Source organism: Scyliorhinus torazame, chromosome 14 (assembly GCF_047496885.1).
Source record: "Scyliorhinus torazame isolate Kashiwa2021f chromosome 14, sScyTor2.1, whole genome shotgun sequence".
Lineage (NCBI taxonomy): Eukaryota > Metazoa > Chordata > Chondrichthyes > Carcharhiniformes > Scyliorhinidae > Scyliorhinus > Scyliorhinus torazame.
The window spans coordinates 194689170-194709678 of NC_092720.1; the positions used below are offsets into that span (position 1 = coordinate 194689170).

Consider the following 20509-nt stretch of genomic DNA (forward strand, 5'->3'; position numbering starts at 1 on the left):
GAAAGGGTCCCTTTAACGCTGGGGCCAGTTTGCTGCACCTCCCCACAGTCACCACCCTCATCTGCGCAGGTAAGATATATATGACATCTGTTGGACAAGGACAAGTACTGATTCCCCTGAAACACTACCTCCAGGATCCTTCTACCTCCCTCTCTCATGAGAGCACACTCCTGTATTTGACCACTGTTCGAATTCAAGGTAGATAATCTAGGAGGTGTGACTGCCTCCTGAAATATAGGGTCCATGCAGCACTCCCCTGTAGCATCCCAGGGCTCCGGGAGACTCGGGGGGCCCAGGCGAGTGTAGTGGTCATCACAAACGAGAAGATTCTGGGCAAACGGAAGGGTCAGAAGGTGGATTGATCGCATAGACTGGATGGATTACATCCCAGGGTTCTAAAGGAGATAGGTGTGGAGATTGTGGAGGCATTGCTGTTGATCTTTCAGAAATCACTGGAGGCAGGGAAGGCCCGAGGATTGGAAAGTGGCTATTGCAACACCACAGTTTAAGAAGGGACGGGGGCAGAAGACTGGAAATTATAGCCCGGTTACCCTGCTGGACCACAGCCGAGCAAAGAACTAGGAGACCTCTGTAAGGTTTTCCATGTGTTCCCTGCAGGAGGTTCCGGCAATGTAGACGTCGTGCGATATGACGTCCACCTTAGGTAATCCCCATAATATGTTATCTATAATACTCTGGAATTTTGCGCAGGAAGTGGAGACTCCAAACGGCAAACTGGTCTCCTCGTATTTCTGTGGCCCCCAGGTCCAGCATCAGTTGTACGTACGCATAGTTCATGCCCAGCTTCGAGAATGTTTGCCCTCATTAAGCTTGGCATAATGGTTTTCAATGCGAGGGACCGGGTAACGGGCGAGAATGGACTTTCGGTTGATGGTCATTTTGAAGTCACCACACAGTCACACTGACTTATTGCTGGGACCAATGTTGCAGCCGAGTGTGCAAAATGGGCAGGGCGGATAATGCCAAACAGTTCCAACCGGTCCTGCTCACAGTCGACCTTAGGTCGAAATACGCATAGCATAGGGCGGGCGCGATATACCTGTGTTGAGCGTTCTCATCCACGCTGATCGCTCCCTTTATTGTACTAAGGCCTTTGGGGAAAATAAATGATACGGGCTGCTGTGTCCCTAATTTCCAGCGTCTGGAGGCCGGTCCGGATTTCTGTGAACGTGCAGTTTCTGATGACGGGGACTGCTACCACTGTATCAAGCTCCATCTCAGCGGGGTGTCCATGAATCTGCACTCACCCGGATAGGTGCGGTCCAGGGGCTCGTGACACGCTGTAGCGACAGAAATGGCTCCTCAACCTCATGGTCTTCCAAGAAGTGTGTTTGGCATTTCGGAAGGAGATGGCTATTGCCCTGTTGCCTGGGAACGCTGCTTCACGTGACCTCCTGGAGACTCATTCCTGGCCGCAGTGTCCTGTTTGATGTTAGCGGCAGCCCTCTGAGAGTGTTGGGTCGGGGTAGAGTCCCCAGGTACTCCGAGGAGCGGCTCGATGGCGGTTGCGTAACCTGCAGTAGCTCCGCCCCTGTGATAACACAGACTGCTCGTTTCGGGTAGCTACAGAACGGCGGTCGTGTTGACGACCTATGTTGAGGACGGCTAGGCCCTGATCTCTTGGAGCCCGCGTTCGGCTCTCTCCCGTGAAAGCACTGTGGATAGTCAGGGACATCTCCGTCAGAAGCTTTCGCTCTGTCCCCTGGTCCCTCAGTCCACAAACGAAGCTGTTCGTCAGGGACTGGGACAAGGCGGATACAAACTCGCAATAGGCGGCGAATACCTGCATGCCCGCCAAACACTCCCTATATGACTGAGGCGGGGACTATGACGCTGTATGAAACCGGAACAGTCGGAGCATAATGGGGTGCTGAGAATGCAGGTGACTGCCGATTAGGTCGACCAGCGTAGAGAATGCTAGTTCATTTTCTTTGTCCGGGTAAGCACGGTAGCATTGTGGACAGCATAATTGCTTCACAGCTCCAGGGTACCAGGTTCAATTCCGGCTTGGGTCACTGTCTGTGCGGAGTCTGCACATCCGCCCCGTGTGTGCGTGGGTTTCCTCCGGGTGTTCCCGTTTCGTCCCACAGTCCAAAGATGTGCAGGTTAGTTGGATTGGCCATGATAAATTGCCCTTAGTGTCTAAAATTGCCCTTAGTGTTAGGTGGGGTTACTGGGTTATGGGGATATGGGGATAGGGTGGAGGTGTTGACCTTGGGTAGGGTGTTCTTTCCAAGAGCCGGTGCAGACTCGATGGGCCAAATGGCCTCCTTCTGCACTGTAAATTCTATGATTCTATGTAAGTGATGTTTTTCATGAGCATGTAAGTTGGACTGCAGACAGTGATCATCAAACTATGGTTGTTGCTCGCTGTTTGCAATGGCATTTGTTCGCAAGAATAGTTGGGCCGTTGTAACATACTCGGCCCAATCATAAGAATCTGCCTCAAAGGTTTTAAGCTAACCAATGAGCGCCATTGCTCTGCCTGTAGCAGAGGGCTCTTCAAGGCATGTGGAGGCCGGTTGGAGGTGCAGAGTCATGCAGTTGCGGCAGCGACACGTTATCCTCGTCGCCAGTGTTGTGACCGAAGGCAAGAAATCCACACGTGGCCACATAGACATGAGACAACAATGTATATTCTACTCCTCCTCAATACAATACTTCTCTACTCCACTCCCCTCAGAGTCTTCTTTCCTCGACCTGCTCCTAGTGGGGATTTATATCCTTTGGGTGTTTCTCCAAGTCGGAGGACGCTCCGCCTCCTAATCACCTGAGGAGTTTGTATTCCAAGGTGTAGCAGGGGAAGCTGATATATTATGGACTCTGACCCCTTAGAAAGTCAAAAATGAGCGAGAATGGGCATCACGAGCTCCCATATCATGCAGACATAACACATCGCCTGGCCTTGTAGCTCTGTTTTATTTAATTATTTTTTAAGTTCCTTTTTAAATTTTAACTTTCCAGCCGGGTTATCGTATTCTTAATCTGTTAAATATTTCTTTTTCTGTCTTTAATTGTAAAGCAATTTAGAATAACCGATGCAAAATAGCAGTTACTTACCTTTTGCCTTTGTTATCACTCATGGATTTTTTCCCCTAACTGAGCTCACTGCCCAAAGGTGTCCACTCAGTTCCTGCTTTTTTAAAATTCGGCACTGACTGTTCGCTCTCGCTCTTTTTTAGTCTTCACTCTTGCTGTCAGCTAAGCCTCTTTTTAAATCTCCGATCAGACTCACAGCTACCGCTCTTTTTACATCTCCGCTGCTCCACTTCATTAAACGTTACATTTACTTCCGTCACTCAGAGCACAATTGTACTGTGCGCAAGGCACTGAACAAACTTGTTTTCATAGAGTCAGCATCCCATATTTAATCTTCTGCTTAAAGAAACCGGTCGGAACTGGTTAGTAAGTGCCATATATTGCTCTCATCGCTGGTCCCACTATGGGGCACTGTTTTGACCTTCTTTGTATCTGAAGGATTTTCAAATTTCTGCCAACAATGTGTAATCTTGTAAAATTATCAGCAATTTAAATACGTTTTATAAAGTTTGTTTTTCAGATTCAGGTTAATTATCTAAAATTCCACTCTTTCCTGAACTTCCGGCACTCAGCAAAAAATGGCACTCCATACTTCATTGATGCCAATCATGGAGAGCATTGCACAGTTTTGTACGGGATTCAGCTCTTAGAATGTTAATGAAGCCTTGATTCAAATACCAGCCGTGCAGATTGGGGATTAGAGAAGTAGCCAGGGCAGGACCAAATTTCCGACATCACATGTCGTGTTCCAGCGAGCGTCTCATGATTCAAATCTTTCAGTTCATTATTGGTTACCGGGAGGATGAATGTTTGTGTGGAGGTTGAGTGAGGAGGTCCGTGGTTGCGTCTGTGTGAATGAAGTGGTGGGCAGTTGTTCGATTGGAGAGATAACTGGTCAGTATATCTGTGGGTGGGTGATTGTGAAGGCAATGGGATTAAATGACAGTGAGATGATTGGACGTAGAGTGATAAGGTTAGCGAATGGTGGTTCGCCGTTTGGGGGCATCCTATTGGGAGATATTCATTGGGTCAAAGCAGTAGATGTTTCGTCAGTGGGACGAATATGATTAGTAACAATAACGTTGACGGTAGTAGTGTTTTGTAGAGTATTCTGTACCTTGAACAAAGCTGCTCATGTATATTAGCCTCTCAGAGCGGCATAAATTGTTAGAAATCTGACAGCATAAATGATTAATGAAAATTGAGTGATATTGCAAAACTTAAAACCTTATTAATTTCAGCAGTTTTGAAATGTGAGGGCCGATGACATGTCTGTGTAGCATGTGAAAACTGGTGGACACCAGTGTGATGCACAATTATATTTTCTGCCGGAAATCGCAGCAACCCAAGTTAATTTTACTGAGAATTAATGAGATAGAATCATAATATCATTGCAGTGCAGAAGGGGCATTCGGCCAATTCAGTCTCCAGCGACCGGCGGAAAGAACACCCCACCTACACCCACTTCACTGCCCTATCCCCGTACCCCCACATAACCTGAACATCTTTGGACATAGAGGGGCAATAATTTATCATGGCCAATCCACATCGTTGCACTGTGAGAGAAAACCGGGTCACCCGTCGGAGACCCAGGAAATAAAGGGACAACGTGCAAACATTACACAGGCACCCAATGCCTAAATTGAACACGGGAATCTGATGGTGTGATTCGGCAATGCTGCTCAACGCACCATCGTGCCAATTGGGGCACAGTGATGCATCATGGATGGATAAATATAAGAGGATTTACTGTTCGAAGAGATCCTCATATTCCTTCTGTTTGCGAAATCAGAATTGTGAAGTATGGGATGGCAGCGTTGTTCACGACAAATGATAGAGTAATTGCATCCCAAAACTGAGCGTTCGTAAAGTAACAACAATCCGGGGAATTTTGTGACCAGATCCACCTGAGAGCAGCCTGTGTAGATAAGGGCAGCGGGACAAACATAGGTGGACAAATTTATCACAATATGGTGATGCATGGATCGTTTATGTTGTGGAAGAATTGGATTTTGGGAGAAGTCAACTGAGTCACCTCGACTGTACTGTGGGCAGCCGAACACAGGAGGAAGATCATTGACCAATATAGGCGGCAGAAGAGGGTAATGGAATAAATCAATTCAGTGACCTCGACTCTACCATGGGTAGCCGAAGAAACCCTCCAGTGACAAACAAGAGGATCATCGTCGAGTGGAAGCATGAGAAGAAGATTCTGGGCGAAGCCAACTCACTGTAGCCTCATAACTCCACGATCCCAGGTTCAATTCCCGGCTTGGGTCACTGTCTGGGTGGAGTCTGCATGTTCTCCCGTGTCTGCGTGGGTTTCTTCCCGGTGCTCGGGTTTCCTCCCCCAAGTCCCGATAGTTAAGCAATTTGTACATTCTAAATTCTCCCTTTGTGTACCCGAATAGGTGTCGGAATGTGGCGACTAGGGACTTTTTACAGTAACTTCATTGCAGTGTCTAGTCGAGGCAGCAGGATAGGAATCTGAGAACGGTCAACTTAATCACATCGAATGTACTGTGCATAACCGAAGACCCCCTTCAGTGATTAACAGGAGTAAGATCACCATCCAGTAGAGATGGCAGAAGAGGATTCTTGGAGAAGTCAACTCAGTCACCTGGACTGTACTGTGGGTAGCTGAAGACCCCTTCAGTGACAAAGGGCGATCACCGTCCAGTAGAGGCGGTGGAAGAGGATTCTGGGAGTATTCAACTTATTCACCTTGACTGCACTGTGGGTAGCCGAAGAAAATATGTCAAAGAGCGGTTAAGTGCGATACACGACACTGTTAGGAAGCCAGGCAGGGGTAAACAAGGATACCATCTCCAGCAGATGGAATTTGGAGAAATCCACTGAGTCACCTCGACTGTACTGTTGGCAGCCGAAGAACCACTCCAATAACTAACATGAGGAAGAACATTGTCCAGCTGCGGCGGCAGAAGAGGCTTTTCGGAGAAGTCAATGAGTCACCACGACCAGCAGGTCAGTGATTGATTGGTCACTGGTAAGCAGTTTTCCTTATCTAATTTTCTCTCAGAATTGTAGTTGTTGTTCAAGTTAATTGAAATCGTGGCAGGAGATCACAGACCAGTGCCATGTTCCTCCTGTGCGGTATCGGAATTCAGTGAACCATCAGGTGTCCGTTACTCCATCGGTCTACGGTTCTGGAGCTGCTGATGGATTCATTTTGCAGCATTCACGATGCTGAGGAAGTCGTGAATATCACGTTCAGTGGGTTGGTCACACCGCAGTTAAACAATACTGAGGGAGAAAGGAAATGGGTGGGCACCAGATATCGGAAGAGTAGAACGACAGTGCAGATGTCCACTGCGGTCATCTATATTTGTATCATTCAGCAGAATCACCAATTTTATAGGGATCACTTGAGAGTGTAGCATCCGTATTTTATTAAGGGGCGAACGGTATTTAATATTTATTTAATTTTTATTTATTTATTTTAAGTCTCTTTGAAGATTCAGGTCAGAGGGGATGGGAGTTCGGGCAGTTTCATGCTCCGCCAGTAGGATGTGGCAGGTAAAGGACACCAGAAGTGTTCCCACTGACTACACCTGCGGGAAATCCACCCAACAACAACTTCTCGGAAACCGCGTTCGGAAACTAGAGCTGGAGCTCGATGAGCTTCGGAATATCTGGCAGGCAGAGGGAGTGATGGAGATGAGTTACAGGGAAGCAAGCACACACACGCTTCAGGGCAAGAGTAGCTGGATTACAGTCAGGGGAACCAAAGGAAACAGGGAGACAGTGCAGGGATCCCTTCAAAACAAGCAAACCATTTTGGATGCTGTTTGGGGGGCGGGGGGGGGGAAGGGGGGGACTACCAGGGGAAGGCCATCGTGGCCAGATCTCTGGACCTGAGTCTGGATTGTGGCTCAGAAGGAAAATGGGAGAATAGAAAAGCGATAGTGACAGGGGACTCTATGGTTAGGAAAGTGGATAGGAGATTATGTGGCTGCGAACGAGGCACCCGGAAGGCATTTTGCCCCCCCCCCCCCCCCGGGGTACGAGGGCCAGGTGTATCTCGGATCGAGTCGACAGGCTCCTTAAGGGGAGGGGGAGCAGCCAGAAATCGTGGTGCACATATGCACCAACGGTAAAGCTACGACAAGGGATAGGATCTAAATAGTTATTTTAGGGAGTTAGGTTGGAAGTTAAAGAGCATCACGAGTAGAGGAGTAATCCGAGGGTTGCTATCGGCGCCATGTGCTAGTAAGGCAACGAACAGAGAGTGAGTGTAGCTGAACACGTGGTTACACGGCTGGTGTAGGACGGAAGACTTCAAACATACAGATACATTCTGGGAAGGTGGGACCTGCACATGAGGACGGGTTGTACCTAAACTGGAGGGGCACCTATATCCTGGGCGGGAGGTTTGCTAGAGCTCTTCGGGATGTTTTAAACTGGTTTGGCAGGGGCATGGAAACCGGAGCTACGGATCAGATTATAGGATAGCTGTTGAACAGGCAGAAATAGTATGCAGAGAGTCTGTGTAGAAGGACAGACAGTTGATAGGGCAAAGCTGCAATCAGTTGTATGGATTAAAGTGTATCTGGTTCAATGCAAGGAGTGTCAGTAATAAGGGAGTTGAACATAGAGCATGGATCAGTACTTGAACTACCATGTTGTGGCCATTATGGAACATAGATTTCATAGGGGCAGGAATGGTTGTTAGATGTTCCGGGGTTTAGATATTTTAAGAAGAATAGGGAAGGTGGTAAAAGACGAGGGGGGGGGGTGGCACTCTTAATTAGAGAGGGCATCACAGCTGCAAAGAAGGAAGTAGTCGAGCAGCGTTTGTCAACTGAGTCAGTGTGATCGGATGAAGGAAACAAGCAAGGAACAGTCACTTTATTGAGAGTTTTCTTTCATCTCCCCTCAATAGCAGCAGATAGATGGAGGAACAGATTGGGCGGCAGATCTTGGAAAGCTGCGAAAGCAATAGAGTTACTGTCATGAGTGAATTCCACTTCCCTAATATTGACTGGAACCTCCTGAGCGCAAATGGTTTGAATGCAGATTTTGTCCGGTGTGTCCAGGAATGATTCCTGACTCAATATGCAGATAGTCCGACTCGTGGGGAGGACCGATTAGATTTGGTGCTTGGCAACTAACCAGACCAGATGCCAGTCGTCTGGGTGGGAGAGCATTTCGGTGACAGTGATCACAACTCATTGACCTTTGCCATGGTCATGGGGAGGGATAGGAATAGGTAGTAAGGGAAGATATTTAATTTGGGTAGGGCAAATTATACTGCTATTAGACAGGAGCTGAGGAGCATAAATTGGAAACAGATGTTCTCAGGCAAATGCACAACAGTAATGTTGTTAAAGGAGAACATTCCGCGAGTGCTGGATATTTTGTCTCACTGAGGCAAGGAAGGAATGGTAAGGTGAAGGAGCCTTGGATGACAAGAGAAATGCAGCGTCTAGTGAAGAGGAAGAAGCAATCATACTTAAGGTTGAGAATCCAAGGGTCTGGCAGGGCTCTAGAGGGTTATAAGGTAGCCAGGAAGGAACACAAAAATGGACTTCGGAGAGTTAGAAACCTGCATGCAAGATCCCTGTCGGGAAGGATTGTGAGGAACCTCAAGGCGTTCTACACTGATGTGCGAAATAAGAGGATGATTAGAGTGAGAGTACGGCCGATCAGGGATAGTGGAGGAAACGTGTGCCTCGAGTCTGAGGAGGTAGGCGAGTCCCTAATTTAATTGTTTCCTTCAGTATTCACTAGAGGGAGGGAACGTGTTGCTCGTGAGAACAGCTTGAACCATGTTAATCGGCGATAACTGGTTGAACTTAAGAAGGAGGATGTGCTGGAAATTTTGAAATGCTGCAGGATAGATACGTACCCTGGGCCAGACGGGATAACCCCAAAGTTTCCACGAGAATCGAGGGAGGAGATTCCTGCGCCTTTGTGTTGGCGATGCTCTTTGTGTGCTCACTCTGCACTGCAGTAATACCGGATGATTGGAAGGAGGCGAATGTTGTTACCCTGTTCAAGAAAGGTAATATGGAAATCCCTGGGAATTAAAGACCAGTCAGTCTTCCGTCTGTGGTGAGCAAATTATTGGTAAGGATCCTGAGATATAGGGTTTATAAATGGTAGAAAACATAGTTTGATGAAAGATAGTCAGTATGTCTTTGTTCGGGGCAGGTCATGCCTCACAAGCCTCAGTGAATGTTTTGAGTATGTGACGAGACACGTGAGCAGCGGATGATGTGTATATGGTTTCCAGTATGGCATTTGATAAGGTTCCCTGTGGTAGCCTCACTGATAACGTTAGGGGGCATGGGATACATGGAAATTTAGCTGCGTGGATACAGAATTGACTGGCCGACAGAAGACAGCGAGTGGTAGTGGATGGAAAGTATTCTGCCTGGAGGTCCGTGACCAGTGGAGTCCTGCGGGGATCTGTTCTGGGACCTCTACTCTTTGTGTTTTTATAACTGACTTGGTGAGGAAGTGGAAGGTTGAGTTAGTAAGTTTGCCGGTGACACGAAGGTTGGTGTAGTTGTAAATAATGTCGAGGAATGTTGCTGGTTAAAGCAGGACATTGATAGGATACAGAGCTGTTCTGAGACGTGGCAGATGGAGTTCAACCTAGATAACTGTGAAGTGATCAATTTTGGAATGTCGACTTTGAATGCTAAATACAGGATTATTGGACGTGTGGAGGAACAGAGGGATCATGGGGTCCACGTACATAGATCCCTCAAAGTTGCTACCCAGGTTGATAGGGTTGTTAAAAATGGGTATCGTGTGTTGGCTTTCATGAACAGGGGGATTGAGTTTAAGAGCAGCGAGGTTTTGACGCAACTTTATAAAACCCTGGTTAGACCACACTTGGAATATTGTGTCCCGGTCTGGTCGCCCTTATGAAAGGAAGGGTATGTGTGTTTTAAAGAGTGTGCAGAGGAGATTTAGCAGGATGTTGCCTTGACTAGAGGGCTTGTCTTCTAAAGAAAGGTTGAGGGAGCTGGGCATTTTCACATTGCAGCGGCGAAGGAAGAGAGGTGATTTGATCGAGCTGTGCAAAGTGATGAAAGACATGGATAGAGAGGATAGCTAGAGACCCCCCCCCCCCCCACAGGGTGGAGGATGTCCCGTTTCTGGGGGAGGTGGGACTAGTACAAGCCGGGCGTTCTGTACCCGAGCCGGAATGGAACCGATATCTTAGAAAGCAGCATGGTGGCATAATGGTTAGGAGAGCTGCTTCACAGCTCCAGCGTCCCAAGTTCGATTCCCGACTTGGGTGACTGTCTGTGCGGAGTCTGCGCATTCTCGCTGTGTCTGCATGGCTTGCTTGCGGGTGCACCGGTGTTCTCCCAGAGTCCAAAGATGTACAGTTTAGGTGGATTGGCAATGCTAAATTACCCTTATTGTCCCAAAAACGTCAGCTGGAGTTACGGGGATAGGGTGGAGGTGTGGGGATATAGTGGACGTTTGGGCTTAGGTAAGGTGTTCTTTCCAAGGGCTTTTGCAGACACGATGGGCCGAATGGCCTCCTTCTGCATTGTACATTATATGATCAGTCCAAAGATGTGCAGGTAAGGTGGATTGGCCATGCTAAATTGCCCTTAGTGTTGGGTAGGGTTACAGGGCTTTGGGGATGGGGTGGAGGTGTGGATATTGGGTAGGGTGCTCTTTCCAAGAGCCGGTGCAGACTCGATGGGCCGAATGGCCTCCTTCTGCACTGTAAATTCTATGATAATCTATGATAATCTATACATAGGGTAAGGAGTGTTTACTATTGCTGTTGGGAAGGGTTTAAATTATTGTGGTAGGGGGGTGGGAACCGTCGCAGGAAGTCGGAGGGGAAGAAAGTGGGCAGAGAAACAAAAGGCAGTAAGGGGAAATGTGAAAGGCAGTAAAAACAAAGACAAAAAGCAAAAAGGGTCACAGCACTGTGGATAACTCAGTCAGTGGTTCCAGTAAGGCTAAGAGAAAGGGAGACTGCACAAAACATAACCGGGCAGATGGTCTGCTAAAGCACGGCAGATCCAGGGTACAGATACTCTCGGAGATATAGAACAGGAGGTAGGAGAGGAGGGGGAGTTGCATTGTTGATCCGGGAAAATATCACAGCAGTACTGAGAGTGGATATCTCCGAGGGTTTGTCCACCGAGTCCAGATGGGTAGCACTGAAAAATAAGAAAGGAGAGAGAACATTGATAGCTTTTGTACAACAGCCCCCCAAATAGTCCGCAGGAAATGGAGGAGCAAATGTGCAAGGAAATTACAGATGGCTGCAAGAAACATCGGGTGGTAATATTTGGGGACTTAAACTTTTCCAACAGTGACTACGACAGCCTTAGCTTTTGAGGCATGGATGCAGAGAAATGTGTTGAGTGTATTCAGGAGTAATTTCTCATCCAGTATTCGGATCGCCCGACTGGAGAGGGAGTGAAGCCTAACGTCCTCTTTGTAAGTAAGGAAGGGCAGGTGACAGAAGTGTTCGTTAGGAATCACTTTTGGACCAGTGACCAATGTACCATTACTTTTAAGAGAGCTATGGAGAATAATAGGTCTGGCCCAAATTTAAAATTCTAAATTGGGCCAAGACTAATTGTCGTGGTATTCGATAGAAACCTTCAAATGTTGGTAGGGGGAACGTGTTGGCAGGCAAAGACGGCGAGTAAGTGGGGGACTTTCAAAAGTAATGTTAAGCAGGGTACAGGGTAAGCACTTTCGTTCAGAGTGAAGGGCGGAAAGCAAGGAGGCGCAATGGCTGGCACTGTTGCCTATGGTGCTGAGGGCCTGCCTTCGATCTCAGCCCCCTGTCACTGTCCATGTGGAGTTTGGACATTCTCCTCTTGTCTGCGTGGTCTCTCCCGCACAATCCAAAGATGCGCAGGTTAGGTGAATTGGCCATGCTAAATTGCCCTTCCCCTGAATTGGTAAACAAAACCGTAATTTGGCACTCTAAATTTGTTTTTAAAAATAGAATGAAGGGCAAGGCTGGTTGAAGAAGCGAACCCTGGATAACTCAGAGTATTAAAAAGCTGGTCAAAAAGAAGAAAGAGGCATATGAATACATCGGCTGCTGAAGATTGTAGAGGTAGTCGGAGAAGAGTTAAGAGATAAATCAGCAGGGCTAAACGGGGACATGAGATAGCTTTGGCAGATAAAGCAAAGGATAATCCAAAGAGCTTCAGCAAGTCCACACAGTGCACAAGAGTACGAGGGAGAAAGTTGGACCCCTTAAGGGATCGGTGAGATCCTAAATAAAATCAATATTTCTCACCGGTATTTCTGTTGAAAAAGGCATGAATGTTCGGGAACGTGGGCAAGTAACTAGTCTTGTCTTTGGGAGTGTACATATTGTAGAGAAGGAGGTGCTGGAAATCGTAAAGCTCATGAAGATAGATAAATTTCCTGGACCAGATGAAATGTATTCCACGACGTTGAGGGAGGCTAGGAAGGAAATTACGTGTCCAGTACAGGGATATTTGAATCTTTTCCAGCCACAGGTGAGGTGCCTGAAGTTTGGAGGGTAGCAAATGGTGTGCCTTTGTTTAGGAAGGGTCGCAGTAAAAAGCCTGGGAAGTACTGGCCGGTGAGCCTAACGTTTGTGATGGGTAAGTTGTAAGAAGGTATTCAGAGAGGTAGGATCTATAGGCATTTCAAGAAGCAAGGGCTGATTTGGGAGTGAAAAATCGTGTTTCACGAATTTGAATGTGTTTTTTGAAGGGGTAACCAAGAAGGTAGATGAGGGCATTTCGGTCGACGTTGTCTACATGGATATTAGCAAAATCTTTGACAAGGTACCGTGTGGTAGCTTGTTGCGCAAGTTCAAATCTCACAGGATCCAGGGTGAGGGAACCAATTAGATGCAGAATTAGCTTGACACCAGATGACAAAGTATGGTTGTACAGGAGTGTTTTTCAAACTGCTGACCTGTGACCAGCGGTGTGCCTCAGGGATCGGTGATAGGTCCACTGTAATTTGTCATTCATACTCACGGTTTGGATGAAAGTTTAAGAGGCGTGGTTACTACGTTTGCAGATCACACCAAGATCGGTGGCATAATGGACAGTGAAGAAGGTTGCCTAGGATTGCAACGGGAATTGATCAATTGGGTCAGTGGACCGATGAATGCCAGGTGGGATTTAATTTAGATGAATGTGAGGTGATGCATTTTAGTAGAATGAATCGGGCCAGGACCTACTCAGTTAATGGTCGGGAGTTGGTGAGAGTTGTAGAACAAAATGATCTGGCAGTACAAGTCCGTTGCTCCTTGAAAGCGCAGTCGCAGGTAGACAGGTTTGTGAAGATAGCACTCGGCATATTTTGTTCATTTGGTCAGAACTTTGAATTCAGGATCCGGGACGTATTTCTGCGTTATACAACACATTTTACGGCCGCACCTGTAATACTGTGTTCAGTTCTGATCACCCTTTAATACAAATGATATCATTAAACTAGAAAGAGTGCACAGGATAATTACTAGAATGCTACTGGGACTTGATGGCTTGAGTTATAAGCATAGGCTGGATAGTGTGAGACCTTTCCCCTGGAGTGTAGGAGGTTTAGGGTTAGTTCTAGAGGTGCATCGAATAATGTGTGGCATAGATAAGGTAGATAGTAAACATCGTTTCCCACAAGTTGGGGAGTCTAAAACTAGAGGGCGAGGTTTAAGGTAAGAGAGAAGAGATAGAAAAAGGTCCAGATGGGCAATGGGTTCAAACAAAGGGTGGTGAGTGTCTGGAACTAGCTGCCAGATGCAATACTAGAGGCGGGTACATTCTTTTTTGTTTGAAAAAGGAATTAGACAGTTATATGGGAAAACTGGGTAGAGAGGGTTATGGGCCAAATGCGGGCAATTGGGACTAGCTTTGTGGTAAAAACTGGGCGGCATGGACAAGTTGGGCCGAACGGTCGGTTTTCATTCTGTAAACCTCTGTGACTCTAAATAGAAACTAACTCAATAGTAGCAAATGGCAGTATTGTTAAGTGAAGGATATTGTTGGGAACTAGGAACTAGTGAGGGAGTTAGCCAGCAGAGGTGCTGGGACTGGGGTGGCGGGAGAGGTGGGGGGGTGGGAGAGGGGGGAGTGGGAGAGGGGGGGGGGGGAGAGGTGGGCGGTGAACGTGTAATGCAGGACGCACTAGTGAGTCCATGAACCAAATATTGATGTTGGGAGTGTCGGGGTGGCGGTTAGTCTGCCGTCAGGAAGGCAGTCGGGTGACTGTCAGGGTAGCCGGTACTGCGGATGGTCAAGTTGTTTTCCAGGCTGGGGTTGAATGTGTGTCGTGGCTTGGTTTACTGCTCACTTAGTTGTGGCATGTTTGCTTGGTGGTTCGGTGCTCAGCAATGCTGTCAGTCGTCTGGTGACGGTTGGATGAGACATCAAATGTGTAACAGGGATTAAGTGATCGTAGGCCTCTCGAAGGCAGCTTCTCTCTTTTTTAAAGGGGGACTTGAGGATGTGTGGAAAGTATCTGAAGTTATGTATCCTGTGTGTTTGGAAAAGAGAGTCTCGTTATGATGTACTGTTCTTATGGGGTGCTGGGAAGATAGTCGGTTCTGAGAAGTTCGCTACTCTCTGGCGTTTTGTCGAGTGGGGAGAATAGCCACTATGGATGAGGTGAGGTGCTGGGTTTTGGAGATAATTACAGCGTAATCATAGTCTGGTATTAGTCGTAGGGGTCGGGGCAGCCCGGAATCCCTATCCGAGAATAAAGGCTGTCTGTAGCATTGTTCAACAGGAGTTAGAAGTCGTTTCAAACCTTCGAACATTTGCTGCGCAAATATTCTGCTCAGAAAGTCGAAAACATCAGAAGTCCCTAGTTTATATTATAGTGTCGTTTTCGCAATGCAAGGGTTTAAAATCCACGGTTACTTTCCGTGCACCTCTCTCCGGTGCAATTATGAACAGTCCGCCATCACATCTTCTGAAATACTTTTGGCTTACAACACCCTAGATATTTGAAGCTTACGATCCACGACGGCGGCATGTGTCACAGTGGGTAGCACTGGGACTGCGGCGCTGAGGATCGGGGTTCGAATCCCGGCCCTGGGTTACTATCCGTGTGGAATTTGCACATTCTTCCGATGTCTGCATGGGTTTCACCCCCACAGCCCAAAGATGCGCAGTTTAGGTAGATTGGCCACGCTAAATTTCTCCTTAATTGGAAAAAAAATAATTGGGTGCTGTAAAAAAAATGTTTAAGTTCAGGATCAATGATAAATTACAACTGCCAAAGAAAAATCAACCAAAAAACTGCTCACTTATAGACATGAGTTAATGACGCGTGTTGGGACAAAGCACATCCGAATGTAATTCGATTTCTCACTGACTGCGTTACAGAAATGTTTCAACAGTCAAAAATTTAGTTCAAAATGTTATCAAACGTTCGCATGACAAGTGTGCCAGGAAATGATCATTTCCTGCTGGAAAGTTTGCAATCATTTTCTTTTGAATTTCAATGTCCATACTATGTTTGCCTCATCAACTCTCCACGCCCTTGGTCTTCGCATTGACCGGAAACATTACTGTACCAACCATATCAATGTAGTAGCTATCAGGATATATAAGACCTGGGAGTTCGGAGGAGGTAGCTAATCTCCAGGTCCCCAAATATTTTCCACCATCTATGAGGTACAATGTCGGAGTGTATTGGACTACTCATTATTTGCATCGATGATTACAGCTCCAACCAACACTCAAGACGTTTTATCGTTTTTTACAAAGCACCACGCTTGTTGCATGCAACTGTAACATTCGTTCCCTCCATAATAATATTAAATTGGTAGCAAAATGTAACAACCATCAGGGACCCAGCAGGAACTCAGCAAGATATATGTAGCAACCCATTTCAAAGCCTGGAACGCCTACCACGTCAAAGGTAAAAGAAGCCGATGGAACAGAACACCAACGCCTCTGAGCTAACCTCCAAGCGATAAACCATGCTAGTGTAGTACTGTGTCGGCGTTTCTTGTCTGCCGCTGTTTCAAAAGCCTGAAGCTCCCACCCTAACTGCCATGTAGCTGCAACTTCATCACATCGGCTGCAGCGGTCAAGGAACTCGGTCATCGCCACCGCCTCAAAGGCATTCGCGGATGGCCCATACAAATCCTGCCCCGGCAGTGACGCCCGCTGATCTGGGAAAACATTAAAATAGAAAACGTCCATACAAGCATAGTGTAAATTGATATTGACAATTCCTTGATCAAACAACCTGATATAAAACATAATTAATTATCTATCTTCGTACGTATGCAGTATCGGAATATGTTGAAATTTAACTGTATAAGAACTTTTTGCAATTTGTTTGATTCAAACCTTTGTCTTGAAGATGTCGTTTCACATTTTCTAGTTCTGAAATTAGTTAAAAACAGTTATGTGTAATTTGGTTACGATTGCAAGGTGACACACATTTCAACTTTGTCACTATTGTTTGCAGTTTCATTAAATGCCTCACGGAATAAATGTAGAAGGAACTACAATAGCAAATCAGTCTGAAAATAAAGTCGCAAATCTTCCCCCAAGAGGCGAGCATCTTTGGAGTTCCACTCCATTCTTTTTTTTTTAACATACATTACACAGGAAATTCACATGTGTTGTCCTGACATGCAAATCGGGCTAGTCAGTAAAGTGGAGCATTTGTGCAACTTTCGTCATTTCCTCTCAGTATAGTAGGAATAGGAGAAACTAAGACAGGCATAAGTGGCCGTATACCAATCAGTTTAAATAGTGTTTTGTTTAAATTCCATGTTTACAAGCTAGTAGCCAAAGGTAAGCATTTAAGATACTTGAGCAGGGAATGGCGGGCTGGGCTGGGCGAAGATATCAAGCGTTGTGGGGATAATAATGAAGGTTATTCTGCGGGGGGGGGGGGTGTTGTAGTCGGTGAGTTTAGGCGTGGATGAGAGATCAGAGGTTGACAGGAATTAGCGGTGTAATCAGCGGATCGGGATTGATGTACTTGGGGTGTATGAGGTTCTTCGAAGGGTGAGAGGTAATCAGGGGTGAGGGATCATAGGTAGCCAGTGATCAGGGTAGGACAGTGTGAGGCGAGGTACGAGAACGGGGTGCGTTGATGATGAAGATGGTCAGCTGTGGAAATGCAGCAAATTCTGGCACAAGTTAACTGGGCGAAAGAGTGGGGTTTACTCAGGTGTCATGAGGATGGGTGTCGTCATAGGTTGGGGTGCAGTCAGAATTCTGCAGGTTATTTGTGTTTCGGAGAATTTGTCGTGCTCCAGGTTGTTGTTGGGGCTTACGTGGTTAGTCGTATAATTAGAACTGGACAAGGGTCAGTTGTGTAGTCAAGGTTGGACGTTATTCGCGGGTTTGTGAGTGTCAGCAGTTCGAAGATCAGTGGGCTGATGATATGGTGTGTCCGGAGGTGAACCATGCAGTCCAACTGGAAGCTAGGAGGGGGGGGGGGGCGGTTTACGTGCAATATCAATCAGGAAGTATAATGGGCCTTCGGCTTAGTTAATTGTACTAGTATTCCAAATTAATCAGAACTACTGACTTCACCGACTTTAAATCGGATATCCTGAGGCTTCCAGATGCAACAGAAGTTCAAATGTCCCATTGCAGCAAGAGCACAGGGATTGCTGAAGGGCCTAAAAGCATATTGTCTGAGGTTCCTCTGGATTTCTATCCGGTGGCCACAAAATCGACTTCGTTCAATAACTAGGAAAATGTACGATGGTAAGCAATTTACAATTGACCGTTTTTGATGTAATGTTCCACTGCTTTCCCCCTGTTTTGATTTTGCCAATCAGAAAAAAACAAGGGGAAACAGTGGACCTGTTGTTTGAACTGTGATCTTTTGTCCGTGTAGTTCTGTAATTTCGGTGAAGATGATTTTGGAGCGCTATTAGAGATCATGTGAGGGGAATCCTGTGAAGATTTAAAACTAATAATTTACCCGATTCTGTGCACGTTACAACCATGAATTCAGTAAAATATATATTAGCCTGTGTTGAAGTAGACACGTTTATGTATTCATATGTTAATCGTGCTGATCTGTGCAATCATGGGTTGTTTTTGATTGTCCAAATGTATTCAACTGCGTTTTGACAGGAGTCACACTTCAGAACCAAATGATTTAGAGTCCATCACTCGAATAATGATCAATGCAACATTACATTTAATCGGTCAGGTGATGCAGGCGTCGCTAGCTGGACCAGAATATATTGCCGATCGCTAATTGACTTTGAACTTAGTGTGTTGCGAGGCTATATCAAGGCTATTCCATGTTTCCATTGTCAAAATCTTTTCAAGTGCGCTTGCACAATGATAAGACGTAACTTGGTCAGAATTAAATGAATCAGGGTCCTTTACTAGAATAATGATCAAAATAATATTTCTCAGCTACATATTATACCCAGAGACTCTACAAAATATTTTCTCACTACAAAACAAGCAATATATGTGTTTCATTGCAAAGTAACCATTTAAAACATTTCGCTATTTCCAGAATATTAACAGAAGTATGAACAACTGCATACTGCGTCCAGAACTCTCACACTGAACTTGTCATATGGTGAGAAAGGTGGTGCAATGACATTCGAATAGAAGTTGTAAAATCTCAATGTGGAAATACCAATGGAAATATTTGATTATCCTTCCGTATTACTCGTGTGTTGCTACATCTGTCCTTCGTGCAGTATATTAGCATTCCTAGAGCATTGTATTACTCATAAAAGGCAGAGTATGATCGGCTAAGAGAGGCATTTACATGATTGCAAATTGTAACTAGTGGTGTGGAGCAGAGATCAGTGCTGATCATTAATTATTTACAGGATGCATTATTGACTTGGATGAGCGAAGTGAGTGGACTATTGCCAAGTTTGAAGATGACACAAACATCGTCGGAAAAAAGGTTGTGAGGGTGACACAAAGAATCGACAGAGGTTATCAGCATTTATGTCAGTGGGCAAAATCGTCGCGCATGGAATACGAAGAAGGAAAATCTGAAGTTATACACTTTGGTACAACGAACAAACAGGTTGAGTACATTTTAAAAGGAGAAATACTGTTGGAATATGCAGCACAGAGGGAGTCGGGGTCCTCGTGTATACATCACAAAAAAAAGCATGTACTTCAGCAGGCAATTGGGAAGGCAAATGGAATGTTGACCTCCATTTGAAACGGAGTGGAGTAGAGAAATGGGAAGAATTATAAAACTTGCACGACACTAGTTATACAACAGCAGGAATACTGTGGACACTTATCTTCCCGTTATCAAAGGAAATATCTGTTTCAAATGCGGCACTCCAGAGGACGTTCACGAGGTTGATGCCGGGTATGGGGGGTGGGGGCAGTTGGTTCTTTGAGGTAATGTTGAGTAGGTTGGGGCTGTACTCTTTGCAGCGTAGAAGAATGTGAGGCGACCTTATCGAGGTTTATAGCATTTTCAGGGACTTGGCAAGGTCAATGCTAGGAGTTTACTTCTCGTTCTCCTAGATTCTCGGATCAGGAGGCATAATCTCACAGTAAGATTGTATTAATTTAAGACAGGTGAGTAGGATGTCCTTCTCTCAGACGGTAGTAGCCTGTGGGTGTCTTTAGCGCAGAGATCCGAAGAGGCTCTGTCGATAAGTATGTCCAAGGCAGAGATAGCAGATTTTTAGTCGGCCACGGAACAAAGTGTTTGGGGGAATTTTCGGGAAAATAAAATTGAGGATTATCATATCAGATCAGTCATGATATCAAAAATAGCAGAACATAGTCTAAGGGCCAAAGGCCGAATTTCCTTCCTATGTCTTATGGTCCTCTGGTCTATGAGCCGCATTTAAACAATCAGTTGGTGATTCTGAGCTTGAATATTCCTGAACTGAGAGATACGTTGCTGAAGCTATTAATTTGCACGGATCAGGACAAACATGTTCAATGCGAACTATCGAATGGCCACAATGTGGATCGGGGGTGGGGGTGGGGGGGGGGGGGGGGCGGTTTTCGAATTTGTTGGCATGTTATCTCTTTTTACCAGAGCTTCTATCGTAACGACAGCAAAGGGAAGCGTACGTTCCAAGGCTCTTTGTAATAAAAAAAACAGGCGTTAACATAGTTTGGTTTGCAGAGAACGGCTCCGATGGTATGAATGTATTTCAATTCTAGAAAGTGAAAATGTACCATGCTACGAATCCTGCGGATCAGTTGTAAATAGTTGCGAGTACAGCTATTCGCAAACTCAGAATTGTTCAGCATGCCTTGCCCAACCCAATTGCTGGAAAAACCTCCTAAATAGAAAATTGTAATCGTCTACCAAGTATGAGCTACGTTGGACCAAGCAGGGGTTAAGCGGAGAGGGCGAATATCTGGGGGAAATGGCAATCCTGAACGGATAGATTCGAAAACTGGCAAAGCACGACATTTTCAGTGTTAAAAGCTGCCCAGTAATCGGAAATTACCATGGAAAGCTAGTGTTTTTTAAAACGCAGCAATTGACCAAACAGACCATTTTT

The 20509-nt window shown here is 45.9% G+C and overlaps 1 protein-coding gene across 1 annotated transcript in view; it reads right to left on the reverse strand.

The window, feature by feature from the left end:
- The window catches only part of LOC140390318 (uncharacterized), a 408192-nt gene that overhangs the window by 314030 nt on the left and 73653 nt on the right, over positions 1 to 20509 (reverse strand). Inside the window, exon 17 of the mRNA XM_072475373.1 lies at positions 16368 to 16403. Within this exon, the coding sequence (XP_072331474.1) occupies positions 16368 to 16403 (36 nt within the window). The remainder of the gene's footprint in view (positions 1 to 16367; positions 16404 to 20509) is intronic.